This window comes from Acomys minous (assembly GCF_964271855.1).
Source record: "Acomys minous genome assembly, chromosome: 1".
Taxonomy (NCBI): Eukaryota; Metazoa; Chordata; class Mammalia; order Rodentia; family Muridae; genus Acomys; species Acomys minous.
In genome coordinates this window covers 61,261,343-61,275,912 of record NC_140483.1, presented here as the reverse complement: position 1 = coordinate 61,275,912, position 14,570 = coordinate 61,261,343, and the positions used below count along the sequence as shown (strand labels likewise).

Below are 14,570 nucleotides of genomic sequence, written 5' to 3'. Positions count from 1 at the left end.
AGTCTAAAATCCTTGCTTGCTTTCATTTTCTGGTGTGAAGACTGTAGGAGTGTAACCCATGCAATACAGTATGTGGCTTCTTCTTGGTCCTTGTAACATAGATGGAATCTCCCAGCCTCTGGAGCTAACTGTCCTGGCCTCCAGCCATGCTGAGCCTTGTGCTTACCTGTTGACTTTGCTGCAGGTGCTTTAGCCACTTAAAGAGCTTGTTTTTCCCAGTGTTTTTTTATAATGACAGAGTTCTGCTTGGTCCTTCTTTTGCTAATTCATTTCATCTTTAGAACAACCCTGTTAGGTAGATAAAATAATAATTCCCATCTCACACATGGGAAGAAAAAGATTAAATACTTCTGCACATCTTAAAGCTAGTACTGAAGCTAGACTTGAACCCACACAGCCTGACCCCAGAGCCCATGCTATTTTTATAAAGCCTCTGGACCATTCTGTAGAATAATGTTGCCTCATGAAAAGCTCATTATGATAAAGTGAGATAAATAACATTAGTTTTTTTTAACCTTGCATATAATATTGTTTCACTTTTATGTAAATACTATACATTAAATTTTTTTGTTCCTTTGTCTTGTTTCTTTTTTTCAGACCTGATCAGAAATTTAATGAACATATTAAGGATGATAGAGGTGACGACTTTCAGAAACGTTATATCCTTAAGAGAGATAACTCTAGTTTTGACAAAGATGATAGCCAGGTAATCTTGAGAAAAGTGCAACATTTTAAGTACAAGCTTTAACTGTACCAGTAGTTCATTTTCCTAATAATTACTTGTTTTTCCCTCTTTAGATGAGAATACGTTTAAAAGATGACAGAAGAAGCAAATCTATAGAAGAAAGAGAAGAAGAATACCAGAGAGCTAGAGACAGAATATTTTCCCAAGATGTATGTGCTGTTACTTCATGCATTACTATTCTAGCCCCCCCTTCAGCTATTGGTCATACTATTTTTAACCATATTAATTACATGCACATCAGGTCATGTTTTTGAAGTAGGTGGTTTGTTCATCTTAATTTGGCGGTACACTGGAACAACAGTATAAACTTTTGCCAAAATTGGACATAGGTAGACCACAGTAATCAGTAGGGAGTACATTGCCATTTGTATAGGTTTTTTTTTTTTTTTAAGCTTGTGACAAATGAGGCTTTATAACATTGGCACGCAACTAAATCTTACTTTGTTAGTAGTGAACTTAACCTGAATAAATAACTTGCGTCTTGTAAGATAAAATTAGTTCATCTAACTAACAATTAAGATTTATAACATAATAAATAATACTGAGACTTTATTATAAATACTATTCTGGACACTGAAGAGCACATACATGTACTGTCATGATCTATCCACAAAATGACCCTTTGTGTTCAGTATTATCCTATTTGTATTTTACAGGTAAGGAAATTGAGACAGTACAAAGCTATGCAAAGTAGCTAGAGTAAATACACCTAGGAAATGGCTGAGTGGGAATTTTGATCCAGGTCTGCTAAACTGAACATCTGTATTAGATAGATGTTTCCTTTGGCATTTTATAAGGTATACTGCTATTTGCAAGTTGTCAGATTATAACAATACGGTGTGGGAATCACAGAGATACATGAAAATGTAATAGTGTCACACAGCAGACAGAAACTAGGGAGGGGGTGAAGCGTAAGCCTCTGTGAGGCCATAAGTTCAAGCAGAAAAGTCAGTATTTGCAGAGGCTCACAGGGAAGGGAAAACTTGAAATGCACAGAACTGAATGATTTCGAGTAGCCAGAACATAGCCTGCAGACGCCATAAGTAAGCTTTACACTGGAAAAATACTCAGGAACTTGATGCCTCAGCCCTTAGCATTTGTTAAGGTACCTGAACTTGTGGTGTGTGTTGTTTTGTCATTCTATCAACAAGCTGAGTAGTTGATATTTTATGCATCTTGACCCACATATTTTTATGATGGCCACCATAGTACGTAGTCATAGTTGTGTTCCAGTAGATCTTCACTTGTAAAAACGGGTTTGGACCTGTGCTACTGACCAAGGAGTCATGAAAGATGGAAGACTTACATTTTAGAAAGCTTGCTTTGGCTTCTCCTCTATAAAATGAATGAATAGGGCAAAATTTGGTGACCACAAAGCTATTTAGAAGACTGTTGCAGTAATATGAACAGAAGTGACCATTTCCTGACTTAGAGTGACAGCACTGGAGGAATTTGACTTTAAGTCCTCACAGCCTATTTGCTTATTCTCTGCTTGATCCCTATAATAGAGGAAGTCACTGTGTTACAGTGAATTGATTAGCCTTTGGTGTTTTATTTTTCACATTTATTATGTGTGTATGTGTGCATGTGCGTGAGAAAGAAGGTCAGAAGACAGCTTTCAGGGGTTGGTTCCTAACTTACATGTAGGTCATAGGGCTTAGCATCAGATGCTTTTACCTTCTGAGCCATCTTGCCAGTGCCTTCATCAGCTTTTGGTCACCACTAATCAAATATTAAACATGATTAATATATTTGAGTTCATCCATTTTAAGAAGACTAAATTTCAAATTCATTTTGTCAATCAGTGGCTTCTAAGATATGTCTATTAAAAATAATCATAGCGTCTCCAACCCATGAAAACCTTCATTATCATTCATGGACTCTTTGGGGGGGGAATACTCTTACATTTTTAGTTGTGAGCCTAGCCTTTAGGACCTAAGCCATCTCTCTAGCCCTTGGAGATGTACTCTAAAAGTTACTATTTTTTGTTGTTACCATTGGTGTACAGATGACATTATATATTTGACAAACTTTCTACCTTTTCTTTCCAGTCTCTGTGTTCCCAAGAAAACTATATTATTGACAAAAGGTAAGGAAATCTTTAATATCTTCCTGCTTACTATCTAGTTGATGCTAATAACAATTTAAATATCTTATTAAAATGCCAACAGAATCCAAGATGAGGACACTAGTGGTACCCAGCAGAGGCGCCAGATATTTAGGTATTAGAAGCATGTTTTCCAGACACTGTTAAAAAAATAAGCATTTTTTTCTCCCTCATCCCCCATTGGCTTTTCAATGTTTTCTTTCTAAATTACAGAGTTAATAAAGATGCTTCAGGGAGATCAACAAACAGCCATCAGAGCAGCACTGAAAATGATTTTAAATACTCAGAGCCACGACCCTGGAGCAGTACAGATTCAGACAGCTCCCTACGGAACCTGAAACCCGCTGTAACCAAAGCCAGCAGCTTTAGTGGAATCTCGGTCCTGACAAGAGGTGATAGTTCTGGAAGCAGCAAAAGCATAGGCAGGCTTTCAAAAACAGGTATAAGTATCTACCTAGACTGTGCAGTCAACATGTTACTTTGCCTAAAGTCTTAGCTCTTCATCACATGGTTCTGATTATCCCACAATGTAAAGTTACCTTCTGCTCAGTAGACACCTACAAAGCACAGAAGGCGTGATGGCCATACTGACATCAGGATTCATTTTTTAATTGGTGGTGGAATTACAAACTAAAGTATAGCTCCTTGTCTTGCTATATAAAGTTAATCTGGTGACTACCAACTAACTCATCTAATTTAACCTGACCACTTAGCCCCATCTAGCCACGTGGCTGGCTATGCCTTCCAGGCATAGTCATGATATCTGTCTCCTCTGTGTCTTCTTGCAAAAAGGTGGCTCATTTCTTGTATGGAGGAGGTGACTGGAAGTTCTTTACTTCTTTATGGTTGGAAAGCATAGGCTTGTCACCTAGGAATGTCTAACCTTAGGTATATTTCATACTGTCCGATCTTGATAGCATTTTTCATGAAAATTTTTTGAGGAACTTAAAAACCAAGGAAAAGTAATATACCTACTTCTATTACAAACAAAAATTTAAATAATTTGCTGATGCTTTTGGCTGCTTTGTACTTTAGATAATTGGTCATAGCATTTTCTCCTCATTTTCACTAAGGAGTAGAAAGAACACTACAGAATTCCATGTGTCCTTTAGGACTTTTGTATGTCTTTATTTTTTTTAGTCTCCAAATAAACATGGAGATCAGAAATGGTTATTTCCCCCCAGCCTATTTGGGTTAGGTTAAACATAATCTGGAGACGGCAATATTTTTCTAATATAGTGTATGTTTAAATTGCTAATGTTTGTGAATTGCATTTCTACCTTGCTTAAAATATAACTCTACTAAAAATGTCTTAGTAGACATAATAACATATTGCTAAAGACAGTAAATTTTGTGAATGTTTTTAAAATTGGTGTACTTACCTGTATATACTGCAATTTTGTCATAACCGGATAAAAAAATCTTTATTGTGAGGAAGTCTTTTAGAGAGTGCAATATTCCCCAGCCTTTGCCTCCCAGGCTGTAGGATTAAAAGTGTGCATACCAGCCGGGCGTGGTGGCGCACGCCTTTAATCCCAGCACTCGGGAGGCAGAGGCAGGCGGATCGCTGTGAGTTCGTGGCCAGCCTGGTCTACAAAGCGAGTCCAGGACAGCCAAGGCTACACAGAGAAACCCTGTCTCAAAAAACCAAAAAAAAAAAAAAAGTGTGCATACCACCATGCCTGGCCTAACTAAAACATTTTAGTCACTTGGAAGTAGTCAGTACACTCTTCAGTACTCACACACAATATAATAATAATAATAATAATAATAATAATAATAATAATAATAATAATAATAATAATAAATTTTAAAAATAAGTAAGAGTGATAGAGTTTCTGTGATGGTGCACAACTTTAGTCCCAGCACTCGGGAGGGAGAGGCAGGTGGATCTCTTGAGTTCTAGGTCAACCAGGGTTACACAGGGAAACCCTGTCTCAGAAAAAAGATAAAAGAAAAATGATATGGTTCAAGTGTTATTTTGTGGGTTTTTTTGTTTTGGGTTGGGTTTGGTTTTTTGGGTTTTTGAGACAGAGCAGAGTTTCCTCTGTGTGATAGACCTGGTTGTCCTAGACTCACTTTGGAGACCGGGCTTGCATCGAACTCACAAAGATCCACCTGCCTCTGCCTTCTGAGTCTGGAATTAAAGGCATGTGCCACCACACCTGGCTCAAGTGTCATTTTGATATGCCTAGAATAAAAGCTTTAGTGTATCGTAATTTTTCGTTGCATTCATTAAAACTTTTATCCCAGAGTCAGCTCTCTTAATCATAACCAAGTTGAGTCCAAGTACTACCTGAATCTGTATATTTCATTGTTTCATTGTCCACCTTTAGTCATTAGTTTTTAAAGTCAATGAATGATAGTTTTAGTCCCTGTGGAATAGACTGTAGGCTTCTGAGCAGTCAAAATCCAATTAGGAAATTAGATTAAGTGTGGTAAGAAATAAATTCTAAAATGGTATTAACATAAATATTTGAATTTTTTTTCAAAATGGTAGTTAAGTTTATGTTATAGGAAGATGCTGGTTATAAACCGAGATGAAATCCTGTAGTGAAACTTGGCAGTTGCTTCTGTTAATAGATAATTTATCATTTCTGTCATTTCCTACACCGTGCTTAATCTTTCTATGTTTTTATAGATCAGGGTTTCTGATACATGAGGTTTTGGGCATTTGGCCGTGCTAAGTTCTTTTTCCTGGGGAAATTGTAATCTGTATATTCCTAAGTATTAATCTAAAAGGTAAAATGTGTAAAACATGTGTCCTTTTGAAAATGTCATTAGTATGCTTCTTTGGCTGTCTGTGGCTTGTGTTACTGTAAACTTGGTAAATTGCATGCTTTGCCTATGACTTTTCTGACAGTTTCTGTGCTTCTGTTTGCTGTATTAAAATTATATTTAGGAGGGTAAGCAAAAAAAAAGAACTACTGAGCAGTAAATTATAGTAGCCATTGCTATTATGTTATAACTGCATGTTGTATAATCAGAATTTTATTAGTAGGTTTTTAAAACCTGTATCTTTTTTTTTTTTTTTAATCCTATGTTTCTCATTACTCTTCCCTAGGATCTGAGTCTTCAGGTAGCGTAGGGTCCTCTACAGGCTCTCTTTCTCACACCCAGCAGCCTCTCCCAGGTTCCGCTCTTAGCCAGTCCTCTCATGGCGCACCTGTCATCTACCCGGCGGCCAGCACTCACAGTTCTCTTTCCTTTGATGGTGGCCTCAGTGGGCAAGGTGCATCTCCTAACACTAGCTTCCTTTTGCTTCCCTTGGAAGCCACTGGCATACCACCTGGCAGTATTCTGATCAACCCACAAACAGGTGGGTATTCAGAGAGATAGTTTATTTCAGTTGACATAGCAGAAGATATCTAAAAAATAGGGTACCTTAAAAATGTATTATTTAAATGTGTATATGTTGTCATTGTCCTAAAAACTTTAATAGAAATGTTTAGGGTGAAAAATGTTAAAAGTTTAATTCATATTGTATGACAATTTTCTCCATGTGACATCTATGATGTGTAGACTAAGTAACAGCTTAACTGTAATTAAACAATCCATTCCATTGAAGTGAATCAACTACCTTTGAGAGAGCTTTATGTGGTGTAGCATTTTTATTCTGTAGCAAATAACATGCGCTTTATAAAGAAGAACCAAGTAGGAAAAAACCTAAAATGCCTTTGAGATATGGTATTGGCTTTCTTTTGGGGGGTTGTTTCATGACAGGGTTTCTCACTCTGTAGACTAGGCTGTCCTTGAACTCAACGATCCCCCTGCCTCTGCATTCTCAGTCCTGGGATTAAAGGCCTTTGCCACCACCGCCCAATTTTGTAATTGTTTAAATAAATAAATGTAGTTGTTAAAATTTTGATGATATGTTTGTTTGTGTGTTTTGTTTTAATTTTTGTTGTTGTTTGGTTTGGTTTTCGAGACAGGATTTCTCTGTAGTCCTGAATGTCTTAGACTCACAGACTCACTTTGTAAACTATGCTAGTCTCAAACTCACAGAGATCTGCCTACCTCTGCCACCCAAGTGCTGGGATTAAAGGCATATGCCTCCATGCCTGGTGACAGTATATATTCTTAGTCCTTGACATTAACTAATAATAATGTTAATGAACATTTACTTTGAACCATAGTTAGATAGGCTATTGTTCCAGTCCCAACTGAGTTCATTATAATCAAAACATTTTCTGAAGGACTGATGACTCAGTCATTTAAAATCTCTGCCTTCTCGCTCTGATGGCCCAGGTCCAGTTCTCATCACCCACATGGTTGCTCATACTTTAAATTCTTCATTCATGACTTTTATAATGGCCCTTTTAGATAGGAGAAATCCCCATTTACAGTAGGGAAATTGAAATACGTAGATGTAGACAAGGTTGTTCTATAATATATTTTATTATATATAGTCTGTTGCCATTAAACTGATTTCATTATTACAAATTTGAAACAGTCAGTTATTAACATTTCCAATCAGTTGTTTGGTTTTTTTGTTTGTTTTTTGTTTTGATCTTTTTGGTTTTACAAAACAGAGTTTCTCTGTGTGTCCTTGGCTGTACTAGACCAGACTGACCTCAAACCCAAAGAGATCCACCTGCCTCCAGAGTGCTGGGATTAAAGGCAAGTGTCACCACTGCCTAGCTCCAGCCTTGTGTTTTTTAAAGCAACATATATTCAGTGTAGCCTATAATGTAGATTATTTTCCACCTCCTTGAAATTTTTTAATGGTTTCCTGGTATCTTGGAGTAAGGCCTTTTCTGTTTGAATTGTCATGCACAGCAGCCCTAATGTCCATGCTGAGGCTTGACAGAGGTGGAGTGCTGAATGCGGTTGACCTGTTTTCCCTTTGTTTATACCAGCCAAACCACAGGCCTGTGATTGGATACCTGGACCAGAATGAGATTTGGAATTGAAAGCTTTTCAAAAAAATCTTTTTTAGTGATTTATTTTTGTTCTATGTGTTTTAGTGTTTGACTTGCATGTATGTTTATGCCCCTTGCGAGTGTGCAGTGTGTACAGGGACACAGCAGAGGTGTGCGTCAGGGACCTTAGAACTAGAGTTACAGATGGTCGGGAGGTGCCACATTGGTGATGGCATCCAAACTTGGGTCCTCAAGTGCACTAATCTGCAAAGTCCTTTGTCTTCAGGCCCTCAGAAAATATTTGAACTATCCAGTGAGCTCAATGGGGTCTGAAACAACACCCCGTCCCAAAAACAAGTAACATTTGAATAGTTACACTGAATGGAAAACATAAGGCTATTAATAGCTTCATTTCAAACCAAGGTACTTTCTAAGCTAAGAAAAACTTTCGTCTTTAAGAAACTGGGAGTTGTGAAATTGTACATAAGGGATTTAAGGATGTGTTTTACAAATCAGTAATGACAGATTTGTTTTAAATCCTATTGTACATTAACTTTTTCCTCTTTTTTCAACTTTTTAGGCCAGCCCTTCATAAACCCAGATGGAAGTCCAGTTGTGTACAATCCTCCTATGACTCAACAGCCAGTTCGAACCCAAGTGCCTGGTCCTCCACAGCCACCTCTGCCACCCCCACCCCCTCAGCAGCCAGCAGCCAGTCACATGTTCTCACAGGTGCACAAATCCATGATTCTATAATGCTAAGCTCACCTGCCTTTGCATATGTAGGGCTAGTGACTGAGGGAGCCAGGTAAGTATCTCTTGCAGCTATAATATTCTGCACTCGGTGATGTGTACTACTCAGTAGCTGCAGGAAGAAAATGTTAAGATCAAATACTTGCAGCTAATAAGTACTGAGAATATAATAGAAAATTGGCTTAGTGAGCAAACTGAGTTATTAAGATTGGATAGATCAAACAGAAGAAACTGCACTGGGCTGCTCAAGCCATGCAGAGTACTCTGTTCTGTTGCAAGGGTGGATTCTTGTGTGTGCGTGCATGTGTGTGCAGCATGCATTTATCAGAGAACAACTTACAGGAGTTGATTCTTTCCTTCTACCATGTGTGTTTTGGAGATATAACTCAGGTTGTCCGGTTTGTCAGCAAATATTTTTACCTGCTGAGCCATCTTTCAGGGCTCCCGAGAGTTCTTTTTATTTTGAGACTAGGTCTCGCTATACCACAGCTGGCCTGGAACTCACAGTGTAGACCAGACTGGCCTACAGCTCACTGAGGCCTGCCTGCCTATGCCTTGAAGTGCTGGCATTAAAGGTATGCACCACCATGGCTGGCTTTAAAAGCTTTCTTAATCATACCTTTAATTGGTGTAAATAATTTAGAGTTTATACACACATATCTACATTGTCTTTTTGTTCACTAATAATTTGTCATCTATGCCTAGTGAGCTTTTAAAGGTTGTGTAGCACTCTGACACTTTTTTCTCTACAAGACCATACAGACATTCTACTGGTGACTCTGCTTTAGTGTAATTTCTCCTAAGAGCTGTAGTGATAAACTTGAACTGAAGAAACTTCTATCTCCTTTTTTCACAAGGTGTCAGTGTTAAAATAGTGAAAGCTGTTGGTCTCTCTCTGCAGGGAAGATTGTTGGCTAGGCTAGTCAGTTGTTTTGTTTTGATGTCTGAAGAAGGGCTTAAAAGGTTTTAGAGACACTTATAAGACCATACAAAAACATCCATGTACTTAGAGGAGATTACATAAACTCTGCCGGAGATTTCCGTGTGGCCTTCTTAACCCCGCCTAAGACGACATGAAGCACGTACTGCTCTTCCTAGCCTTTCTCTGCTCAGCTGGCTTCCAGCGCGGTCTTTGTTTCGCTGCCGTGTAATTGCCTTTGTGCCGCTATGTATCTCCCCAGGGCCTTTGTAGGACTGTCTTCAGCTCTTACTTCATTTGATGGAAATAAGATTAGTACAGCTTTTAAATTTTTCAAGACTTTGTTTATGGTTATATGTCCCAGATTATTATCTTTTAGGAATAATTTTGCCTATCGAGTCTTAGACCTGTGTTTAAGATCAAGTGTAGAAATAACTTTGTCCCATCTAGTTAGGAGATCATCCTAGAATAAGATATAGAGAGTGTAGTTTGGAAACACAAGCGTTATTAAGCTGAATTTCCAATTCTTTTATTTAATGAACACATTTTATAGTGTTGCAGTTAGATCCTCACAGCAACTAAATTCATTGACAGAATGATACGCAGTTACTACCTTTTGAATATTCTGAGATAAATGATTTGTGCAATTACATATAACCAACCACAGTAACTCTGTGAGTTCCAGACAGAGCCCATCCCGGGGTGCTGTGTTTCTTGAGCATACAACAGAAAACCAGTGCTCCATGGGCATTGCTTTGCAGCCACAGTTCAGGTTGGAAAAGAGAATGTTAAACTCCCCTTGTCAGTGTGGCTTCAGAGTTTTATCCTGATCGGCCACTCTTCTAACTTTCAGTTCTCTCTGCCATCTAGCACATTGGGAGACATTCATGCATACCATAGGTGCTCATCCTGTACTCCTTGCATTCCTCAGGAGCTCTGAGTTTTTGCTTATCTGATACTTGAATATGTCAGATTGAAGATTCAAAGATTAAAGCTATTGTTTATTTGACTTAGTGTATCAAGTAACCACTTGAGCACCTCATTAGCATGCTTCAGGCTGTCCTTAGCTAACTGATTGGTAGGTAAGGGATTTGTCGGACCAACAGCAACTCTCCAGATCATTCAGCTTTCTCTTTTCTTGTGCTTTTGTTTTAATACTGTTTTGTTGGCCTCTAAGCTGATCTAAGCCTTTTATACTTTTAGATTATTCTGTTCATTTTCTTGTAATAAAAGAGTAAATGATCATTGTAAATCTCAGTTGTCATAAACATTTTTCCTTGTTTATTCCCTGTACAGTCTTACTACATTACTTGCATTTTAAAATTATTCTTTTCAGGAACATTATCCAGAACAGGATTAGTTTTTGATCTACATTTTAACCAAATTAGTTTTTATCAGATAAGAATTAACTGAGCTCTTCATCAGCTTGCTTGCCTGGCATAGTAAAGATCACTTAGTCTATCTTAGTCTATCTTTCCTTTGCAGATTGTAGTCAATCACCTAATTTTAGTACCTTTGGACAGCAGTTTTATTTTCCTTGAAACACAAGAGTGTTAGCTGAGAGATTTCTAATTCTTCTAATAAAAATCCATTTAGCATTTAACGTCAAGGAAAAGACTTTATTTTTCCTAAATAAAAGATGTGTCTTTGTGTCTATAGACATGTTTTGGTCCTGGTGTAGTTATTAAGATTTATTTATTTTATGTGTATGATTATTTAAATTGCATGAATTAGGGGTGTGTGCCTGCGCACATGTATGTATATACATCATGTGAATGTGTGATGCCTATGGAGGTCGAAAGAGGGCATTAGATCCCCTAGAATTGGAGTTACAGATGGTGGTGAGCCACCATGTAGGCTCTGGGGCCTGAGCCTGGGTCCTCTGCAAGAGTACATGCTCTTAACCCTGAGTCAGTTATTCTTAATAGTTTTCTCACAAAATAGGAGAGTTTTAAGAACATTGTCTCTGAGAATTTAAACATGCTTTATCAAGTAGGAGAGTTGGGATAGATGCCATGTAAATTCATAAGGCTTTTGTTTATGATTAGTAGTATAGAGCAACATAAACATAGGACAGCCTCTTCCTAAAAATCCAGAAATAAGAGTAAATTTTGATTTTACTGACTAACTCAGATAATAGGGTTTGAAATGGTTAATTATCTGTTTCTATCAATCTACAAAGGTTACATTTATGACATAGAAGTTATTATTCTCATTGTGAAATCAACTTGAGCCTAGGTATTTTCTTGCTATGTAGAGGTCTTCATTTGATACTGTTCTTGCTGTTGATTCTCTTGTATTTTTAATGACTTTGTAAGTGTTAAAATTGTTGCCCAACGTGTAAATTTCCATGCTGTGCAATTCCTGTAACATTTTCTTCTGACATTAACTGTTTACCCACCTGTTATTCCTAGCCTGTTGGTCCTCTGCAGTCCTCTTCTCAGCCTGTTCAGTGCTCTCCAGCCCCCTACCCATCCCCGCTCCTGTCAGTCTCACCCACCCAGCAGTACTCCGTGGTACTGTATCTCTTTTCACCTCATTGTTAACTATGGGTGATGTGTGATGAATGCTTCAGACTGTGGTCAGTGTAATATATCTTTCTTCAGTTTTTTCTTACAGGAAGGTACATAGGTAACAAAGGTGTTTTCTAATCCATATTAATAATAATGTATTCATTTTCATAAGATAGTGCTTATATCAGCTTATCATAGTAACTGGTTAAGACAATATTATTTATTCCTGATTTTTTTTTCAGAAGGGAAATTTTCAGAACAAGTGTTCTGATATAAATATTCTCAGATATTTTAGTGATTTTTCTCATTGAAGTCAGTTTAGAATCTATATCATCCTGTAATGGGAGTGTCATAGAGTGTCTGTTGCTCTAATTAAAATTCCATGACTAAGAGCAACTTGGGGAGGAAAGATGGAGTAAAGGCTTTATACCCTTGGTGGCCAAACTCTAGCTCTGTGGAAAGTTAGGGCATGAACTCAAGGCAGGAACCTGTAGGTGGAACTGAAGCAGAGGCCATGGAGGGGTGCTGCTCACTGTCGTGATACTCATGGCTTAATCAGCCTGGTTTTTCCTACGACCCAAGAACAACTGCCCACATGTGCTGGGCCTTCTGACGTCAATCACTTTTGTTTTCTGCGAGACGGTTTCTCTGTGTAGCCTTGGCTGTCCAGGATTCCCTTTGTAGACCAGGCTGGCCTTGAACTCACAGAGATCCGCCTGCTTCTGCCTCCCGAGTGCTGGGATTACAGGCGTGCGCCACCGCTCTCGCCTGACATCAATCACTATTTTAAGAAAACAGACCCCAGATTTGCCTACAGGTCAATCTTATTGAGGCATTTTCTTAATTGAGAGTCCCTCTTCCCACATGAATCTAGTTTGTGTTGAGTTGACATAAAACTAGCCAGGACAGGCAGCTTTCCCCTTGAATTCATGTTTTGTATTGCTGTTTAGGTACAAGACGTCAGAAGCAGTTACTTTAGATTAATTGCAGCATGTAGCTACAAAGGACTTCTGATTTTGTTATCAACGATCACTTGACACTTAATTTCTGACAGTATAATAATACCCTTAATCAAAAGTATGTTGTAAATCATACCTATCGGTGTCTGTAAGATCTCAGGCCCACAATGCAAGGAAGTAGTTGTGTGATGCTGAAACATTGTATCTTTTTACGTAGCTCCACACAATGAAACAGCTTCTACATAAAACATTTACTTCCTTTAAAGTGAACTTCCTGACAGCTTGCTTGTTTTCACCAGGGAGATTCTATGTTGGTACGGTTTGACTATCTCGTGTTAAAACTATGCTTCAAATCAGATTATAAACTACAACTGAAAAACCATTCTTAATACTTTTTGGAAAGTCTTTGAAAATGCTTTCCTTTTTAACTGGGGTGACCTTATTTACCAGCTTCATCTCTGAATGATTTTATGAAAAAACTTGTAAGAGACATTACTTTATGTGAATGACTCTTGACAGTGGTGTGTTCATACACTACCTCTTATAAGAATATTTTGCCATATTACTTTATAATTTAGAGCTAGTAGATAATTCATGTTTAGAAACCATTTTCATATGTTCTGTTGCTTCCTAGGAGCAGGCATTTCCTTTTAACCTTGAGTGACCAGTAATTGCTAATACTTAGGCTGTCAAGTTAGGAAGTACATGTCACATGGCATATCATAGCCCTGCCTTGTCTGGGTGCCATTAGTTATTGCTCACCAATGATCTAGACACGGGACACTTTGATTACAGTATTCTCCTCTTTAGCATAAGTGGCAGACTAGGAAACATTAAGAATAGAAGTTATGGCTAAATTATTTTTTGAGATATTAAAGAAAAGGAATTACTAATTAGATTTTGATGGTTGGAGATACAGAGAGACATAGAACCTGAACCCTGTCTTCTAGAAAGAGAAGAGCTATTTAAAAGTAATTCCTTTCAGCCGGGCGTGGTGGCGCACGCCTTTAATCCCAGCACTCGGGAGGCAGAGGCAGGTGGATCGATGTGAGTTCGAGGCCCGCCTGGTCTACAAAGCGAGTCCAGGATGGCCAGCGCTACACAGAGAAACCCTGTCTCGAAAAACCAAAAAAAAAAAAAAAAAAAAGTAATTCCTTTCAGAAAATACTAGCGATTTTACTTCTGAACCCAAGGCAGCCTTTAAACTTCATAAAGTATATGTATTTCTGTTTTTTAAACTGAGAAATACACCTTTTCCTTATGGGTATATTTTTTAAATATTATGTAAAGGTGGCATTATAACATACCTTCCCTCCTACATGGCCGTTCTCATTGTCTTGAACCTGTTCTCTTATATCTTACCTGCTTTACATGCATATGCTGCCCACACACACACTGTCTGGCACACCTCGCTTACAGAGACATAAAGTGGAGGACCTGGGCATTGTAGCTCAGTTGGTAGAGTACTTGCCTCACATGAACAGGGTCTTGGGTATAATCCTAAGCACTGCACAAATCAGACATTGTGGTTTATATCTGTAATCCCAGGACTCAGAAAGTAGAGACAGGAGGATCAGAAAGTCAGGTAGTTTTCAGCTACATTATGAGTTTGAGGCTAGTGTAGGCAAAATGAGATATTCGAAGTAATATATGTGTGTACATATATGAAGCACTTTTCACTGGTAAGTTTGACCCATGAATGATGGCCAACT

At 38.1% G+C, this 14,570-nt stretch overlaps 1 protein-coding gene across 11 annotated transcripts in view; it reads left to right on the top strand.

Moving 5' to 3' along the window:
* R3HDM1 (R3H domain containing 1) overlaps positions 1 to 14,570 on the top strand; it is a 91,412-nt gene that overhangs the window by 30,888 nt on the left and 45,954 nt on the right. For 6 of the 11 annotated variants that reach the window (XM_084780816.1, XM_084780820.1, XM_084780815.1 and 3 more), the window contains 8 exons: positions 598 to 706; positions 799 to 894; positions 2,797 to 2,834; positions 2,917 to 2,967; positions 3,066 to 3,292; positions 5,917 to 6,171; positions 8,295 to 8,446; positions 11,801 to 11,902. In XM_084780816.1, the coding sequence (XP_084636942.1) occupies positions 598 to 706; positions 799 to 894; positions 2,797 to 2,834; positions 2,917 to 2,967; positions 3,066 to 3,292; positions 5,917 to 6,171; positions 8,295 to 8,446; positions 11,801 to 11,902 (1,030 nt within the window). The remainder of the gene's footprint in view (positions 1 to 597; positions 707 to 798; positions 895 to 2,796; positions 2,835 to 2,916; positions 2,968 to 3,065; positions 3,293 to 5,916; positions 6,172 to 8,294; positions 8,447 to 11,800; positions 11,903 to 14,570) is intronic. The other 5 variants (XM_084780817.1, XM_084780818.1, XM_084780821.1 and 2 more) reach the window with 5 other exon arrangements.